General features: G+C 34.2%; 1 protein-coding gene across 1 annotated transcript; it reads left to right on the forward strand.

Annotated features, from left to right (window-relative positions):
- The first annotated feature begins 1,102 nt into the window (after window positions 1–1,102).
- Window positions 1,103–5,825, forward strand: LOC107889580 (cell division cycle protein 48 homolog). Its single transcript, XM_041076733.1, has 9 exons — window positions 1,103–1,362; window positions 1,448–1,613; window positions 2,148–2,376; window positions 3,066–3,832; window positions 3,929–4,150; window positions 4,265–4,336; window positions 4,428–4,709; window positions 4,861–5,220; window positions 5,323–5,825. The coding sequence occupies exons 1-9, from the start codon at window positions 1,334–1,336 to the stop codon at window positions 5,611–5,613; spliced, it is 2,418 nt and encodes an 805-aa protein (XP_040932667.1). The 5' UTR covers window positions 1,103–1,333; the 3' UTR covers window positions 5,614–5,825.
- Window positions 5,826–7,042: the final 1,217 nt, after the last annotated feature.

Raw genomic sequence — 7,042 nt, forward strand, 5'->3', positions numbered from 1 at the left:
AAAATATAAATGGTTTTAACAAAATAAGTATTAAAAATATATATTAGACTTCAATAAAAATGATTTTTAAGTTTTTTTTTTATCTTATAGTAATCATATGTGTTAAATCAAATAAATTTTTATTTGAAAAACCACTTATTTAAATGTGGGATTTGAAAAATAAAATTAACCTACTTAAATTTCTTTTTGAAATTACTCACAAATCTTTAATATATTCACTCCAACAATATATGTTTGCTTTTAGAATCTTGAAAGTATCTATACAAATAAAATCTTTCTTATAAATCCTTCATCCAAACATGTTTTAATCACTTGGTATCGTATTTAAATTTATATTATTTCTTTTTGGTATTATGTTTTTGTGTGGAGATTATTCAATGGGTCTCCCAAAAATCCAATTTTTGTTGGGATTAGAAAAGAAAAATACTAATAACAAAGAAGGAAAAGAAAATTCACATTTGGAGCATGGAAGATTCTAGAGAATAAAAAATGGTTGAACTAGTGCCAGAATAATGGATCTTTAATATCTTACCCACATGTTTTATTCCTTTTAATGGATTTTCTATTGTTGAATTAACAACTATGGATAAAAGCTCTTCTCCCCTAATGCAGCAATAATAGCACCAATAATTGGAGCAACTCCATAAAAAATAATTAAAATAAAATAATGATTGCTATTAAAGGATAACATGCGACTAATTATCATGCTCAAACCTTAACCAGTAAAATAAGAAGCATAATAACATAGTGAAGCAAGGTTATTTCCAAAGTACAAAATAACTTCTCCTCTCTTTTTTTTCTAATTAATCTAAATAACATTTTTTTTGTATAAATTTGTAATGCTACTGATGATTTTTGAAAGTTGTTAATGTTAAAAATTTGAGGGTGGAAATAAACAATATTTAATGTGAACTAGACTTTTTGTTTAACCTACTCTCAGACAAATTAAATATTACCTACTAGAATTTGAGTAAGTTAAAAAATTGAATATATATATATATATTGAGAGTATCCCTCTCTCAAACTTATTGCAATTCTTAAATTGATAAAACAACAAAATGTATCAATAAATATAATTATATTTTCTTTTTCCAAATATATATAAGAGTAGGTTAAGAAAATTACCAAAGGCCGAGTTCGAAAATCGAAAAGCAAAGAAGGAGAGTTGCAATCTGACTAAAACAACCTTATCTTTCCCAACAAGAAAACGGAGCTGCCTTTTAATTCTCCTTATAAATAACCCACCGCTTTTCTTCACACCCCACATACATATTCCTCCAAAACCCAAAGCTTGTTATTATTTTTTCGGTTCTTTAATCGACCCAAATTCACCATGTCTAGCCAAGCAGAATCATCTGACTCGTGAGTACCCAGATTTCTTCCCTCCTTTTCTTTGATGGGTTTGTTTTAGATTTTACTTAATTTGGTTCCGATTTTGTGTTTTCAGGAAGGGGACTAAGAAGGATTTTAGTACTGCGATCTTGGAAAGAAAGAAGGCACCGAACCGACTTGTTGTTGATGAGGCAATCAACGATGATAACTCTGTCGTTGCTCTTCATCCTGATACCATGGAAAAGCTCCAGCTTTTTCGCGGTGACACTATCCTGATCAAGGTTTCTACTTCAGATTTGGATTTTATTTAATCTCCCTTCTTTGGGTTCTTTTAGTTTTCTGATTTCTTTTGCTTAATGGGTTTTTGTTCGTTTTAGTTGGCTTTTTTTTGTGTGTGTGTTAGGGTTTCGTTTGCAGTAAGATGTTTGAAATTTTTGGGTTTATTTTGATGGATTTCCTGGGGTTTTATTGGAGTTTGTATTCATCTTCAATTTAGGTGATACTTGTGGTAGATTGGCTGTAAAAAGCAAGTTGCGTGGGCTGCTACATGATATGTTGTCGTGGGTCAAATTTTTCTCTAGTTTCTGCCAATAGTTTAGTTAACCCAGATAATTTGCTAAGTCTTTCAGCAAAGATTGTATCTTTACCGAGGAATGTGCAACAATAGTTTTGAGGGCATTGCCAGTTTGAAGCTTTCTTTTTTATGTGGCTGGGTAGTCATTGAATTGTATTTCTCCTTATAAATATAAATTTTCAATGCCTTTAAGTTTACATCTTGTTAATCTTGTCCCTTGCACTATTCTTTTGGTCCATAGGGGAAAAAGAGGAAAGATACCATTTGCATTGCTCTTGCTGATGACGCATGCGATGAGCCAAAGATCAGGATGAATAAGGTTGTGAGGTCAAACTTGAGGGTTAGGCTAGGTGATGTTGTCTCTGTGCATCAGTGTCCTGATGTCAAGTATGGAAAACGTGTGCACATCTTGCCCGTGGATGACACAATTGAAGGGGTTACTGGAAATCTGTTTGATGCTTACCTGAAACGTGAGTTTATTCTTTATCTTTTACTCTGAACGTATATTTAGTATGGTCTTCATAATTTATTAGTGATAGTTTTGGTTAGGTAAAGAGGTGAAGTAGTTTTTTTTCTCTTAATCAATAGAAAGACCAGGAGTATAACATGTGGTTTCTTAATACCATCACTGATTTCTTGATTAATATAAATGAGAGTAATTGGTTAATTGGATAAATAATTTTTAATCTTATTCAAGAGATTTCCTGCTTCTCCCCCCTCTTTCTTTTCTCTCTCTCTCTCTCTCTCTCTCTCTCTCTCTCTCTCTCTATATGTGATGTTGGAAGTACTTTATAGTCTGTCTTTCCTTTTTTGTTAGTATCTTTATCCATGCATCTGAGGTGGACTGTTATAGTTTATAGGAGGCTCGGTTATATGTGTGGATGTAACTGCATTATAACTACTCTCCTTTATCACTAGTCATATGCTGATAATAGATGCCACGTATTATAATTATACACTGGACTTAATGTTGAATTTTTGACAACGTTGTAGGTTGGCATTTATTTGTGTGTACTTTTCTGCAGTATAATTGCTCTCCTGTATCACTTGTCATATGCTGATAAACAATGCCTCTCAACATAATTATGCACTGAACTTATTTTTGAATTGCTGACAATGTTGTCCATAAATACTGACTGCCGTAGTTTGGCATTTACAGCTTACTTTCTGGAAGCATACCGTCCAGTGAGGAAGGGTGACCTCTTCCTTGTGAGAGGTGGAATGAGAAGTGTGGAATTCAAGGTTATTGAGACTGACCCTCCTGAGTACTGTGTGGTTGCACCAGATACTGAGATATTCTGCGAGGGAGAGCCTGTAAGGAGAGAAGATGAGAATAGATTAGATGAGGTAGGTTATGATGATGTTGGTGGAGTGAGAAAACAGATGGCTCAGATTCGGGAATTAGTGGAACTTCCACTGAGGCATCCACAGCTCTTTAAATCAATTGGTGTGAAGCCACCCAAAGGAATTTTGCTTTATGGACCTCCCGGATCTGGAAAGACTTTGATTGCACGTGCTGTTGCAAATGAAACTGGTGCTTTCTTTTTTTGCATCAATGGTCCTGAGATCATGTCAAAATTGGCTGGAGAGAGTGAAAGCAATCTCAGAAAAGCATTTGAAGAAGCAGAGAAGAATGCACCGTCTATTATATTCATTGATGAAATCGATTCAATTGCTCCCAAGCGAGAGAAGACCCATGGTGAAGTTGAGAGGAGAATAGTCTCTCAGCTTTTGACATTGATGGATGGGCTTAAATCCCGTGCACATGTCATTGTTATTGGGGCCACAAATCGTCCCAATAGCATTGATCCAGCTCTCCGAAGGTTTGGAAGGTTTGATAGGGAGATTGATATTGGCGTACCTGATGAAGTTGGCCGTCTTGAGGTGCTTCGCATCCACACAAAGAACATGAAGCTGTCTGACGATGTAACGTCAAAAGCTTTTCTTCCCTAGAACATCTTTTCACTTCTCTTCCTGTCCAAAATAACTAGTGAATCTAATGTACTTCACTTAATAATGCAGGTTGATTTAGAAAGAATTGCCAAGGACACACATGGTTATGTTGGTGCTGATCTTGCAGCTCTTTGTACTGAGGCAGCATTACAGTGCATCAGGGAAAAGATGGATGTGATTGACTTGGAAGATGAGTCAATAGATGCGGAGATACTCAACTCTATGGCAGTTAGCAATGAGCACTTCCAGACTGCTCTTGGAACAAGCAATCCATCAGCATTACGTGAAACTGTGAGTACTGACAAAGATACTTCTATTGATGAACAGCTTTCTTGCTGATTATAATTTTTCTTTTGGGGAGTCGGTTCTGATTATAATCAACCTTTTCCTTACATGCTTGGTCAGGTTGTTGAAGTGCCTAATGTAAGTTGGGAAGATATTGGAGGCCTGGAGAATGTTAAAAGAGAGCTTCAAGAGGTAATAGAATTTACTGGTTTGATTACTTTCCATTCTTTCTCCTCTTTACTCTTTTTAAAAAATGGGATTAATTTTCTACTTTGTAATGCAGACTGTTCAATATCCAGTGGAGCATCCTGAGAAGTTTGAGAAGTTTGGTATGTCACCCTCAAAGGGAGTATTGTTCTATGGCCCTCCAGGATGTGGTAAAACACTTCTGGCCAAAGCTATTGCCAATGAATGTCAGGCAAACTTCATTAGTGTCAAGGGTCCAGAATTACTCACAATGTGGTTTGGAGAGAGTGAAGCTAATGTACGTGAAATTTTTGACAAGGCTCGCCAGTCTGCTCCTTGTGTCCTCTTCTTTGATGAACTTGATTCAATTGCAACCCAGGTGTGTTCAAGGCTAATGAATTCTCATGTATTTATGGATTATGAGTTTCGTTCTGTGTTATGAGATTTCTCTAGAATGAAATTAGCTTGTCAATATTCGATATTCTTAGTCTCGCATATCTTCTAACTGTGCCTCATGTTATATACTGTAGAGAGGAAGCAGTGTAGGTGATGCAGGGGGTGCTGCTGATAGGGTTCTGAATCAACTTCTTACTGAGATGGATGGCATGTCTGCCAAGAAAACAGTTTTTATAATTGGAGCTACCAACCGACCTGACATTATTGATCCTGCCCTTTTGCGACCAGGTCGTCTTGATCAGTTGATTTACATTCCCCTCCCTGATGAGGATTCTCGCCATCAGATCTTTAAGGCTTGCTTGAGGAAATCACCAGTTGCGAAAGAGGTTGACCTCAGAGCTCTTGCCAAGTATACTCAAGGTTTTAGTGGGGCTGATATTACTGAAATTTGTCAGCGCGCATGTAAATATGCCATCAGAGAGAACATTGAAAAGGTTCGACTATGCTAAATTTATGTTCTGTGCTGTAGATGGTAGAATATGCAATGATCTCATGAGGTTGGGATTATAACATTAGATATCTTATGTAATTCTCAGGATATTGAGAGAGAAAGGAGGAGAGCGGAGAACCCTGAAGCTATGGAGGAAGATGTGGAGGATGAAGTGGCAGAAATCAAGCCTGCTCATTTTGAGGAATCAATGAAGTTTGCTCGTAGGAGTGTGAGTGATGCCGACATCCGCAAATACCAGGCATTTGCTCAAACGCTGCAGCAGTCAAGGGGATTTGGAAGTGAGTTTAGGTTCGCTGAAACTGGTGCAAGGCCTGCAGCATCTGACCCTTTTGCAGCTTCTGCTGGAGGAGCCGATGAAGATGACCTCTACAGTTAAGATCATCTCTGTCTGTGTCTTAAGTTATGGTGACAAAAGCAGACCCTTTTTTTTTTTTTTAATATAGTGTAGTATTAAATTTGACTGGATGGATGTAGAAGCTCCTTGGCACAACCTTTCAGCAGGAAGGGGGGGGGGTGGCTGCCCCTGGGAGTTCATAAAATACTGTGTTTTTCCTTTATTTTGGGATTTAAAGATTTTACAAGATTAAATTTCTGCGTCGCTTTTGGATTATTTTTATATTTGTGCGTGTGGTATATGAAATATGAATGACAACCAAATAAGTCTTTGCCTTGAGCTTCACCACCAACTTGTTGGCTTTAAAAACATAACTATACTATCGGTGTGACTTCTGTTTGCAGTCATTATCTTAAAAAAAAAAATAGAGGGTAGAGTTTTCTGTCCTTTACTAATTTCGATATCCATTAAATGTATCCTTCTAAAAGAAGTCGGGAATTTAAAATTTAATAACTATTTATTTTTTTTTGTTAAAACTAAATTCGTTGAATTTCTTATGAAAGAAGTGTAAAACATTGAGGGATATTTTACCTATCAAAAGTAGTTCAAAACTGAAGAAAGAAATAAACCTCACAATTAAATTGTTTTTAGGCTTTAGTTTTCAAAATTGTTATTAATTGAAATTTTTAAAATTTTGATGTAATTTTGAACTGAAAATTTAAGAATTAATAGTTATATCAATTAAAATAAAGAGAATTCAAAAAAATTACCATTTGCTTCTTATTATGTACCATCAAAAGTGTTTAAAGGATTGACTAATAATATTGATTTTTGTTAATTTTTTTAAATAGATTTCCATTTTTTAAAAAGCGATTATTGAGATGGTGGATAGATTTTTTTATCAAAATAAAATCGTAGCTTATAGAATTAAACTAGTTTGCATAGTTGTATAATTCACAGGTTGATCAGTGCATCAATTAAAAATATATTTAATTATTTTATAATTTTAAATAAATATTAGCTTTAAAATTTTCAAAAACACGACTTTCAAAATTTTTATTTAAAGTATAAAACTGCTTAAATTTAATAAAAATATAGATTAATTTATCTAGGAAGTTTTTGTATTGTAGGAACTGTATCAAATTTGTTGTTTTATCATTAAAATTGATCAATTTAGTATATGTTATACTATTAAAAAGAATCAAATAAGTTCAAATTGTAAAAGAATTAATATTTTTTTTTCAATTGCAGTTCAATTGTAAACAAAAAATTTCACTAACAAAACCACAAAAACTTTAAATATTAACTCTGTTAAGCAGTAAAATATATTTTTTATATAATAAATGTTAATTCTATTCTAATTTGATCTTTATTTGATTCTTTTTAATAGTTGAAAGTAATAATAGGACTAATTTGAACAGGTCCCTATAGTAGAGGAACATCTCAAGTACATTAACCAAAAATGTAATTA

This window comes from Gossypium hirsutum, chromosome A09 (genome assembly GCF_007990345.1).
Source record: "Gossypium hirsutum isolate 1008001.06 chromosome A09, Gossypium_hirsutum_v2.1, whole genome shotgun sequence".
NCBI classification, from domain to species: Eukaryota; Viridiplantae; Streptophyta; class Magnoliopsida; order Malvales; family Malvaceae; genus Gossypium; species Gossypium hirsutum.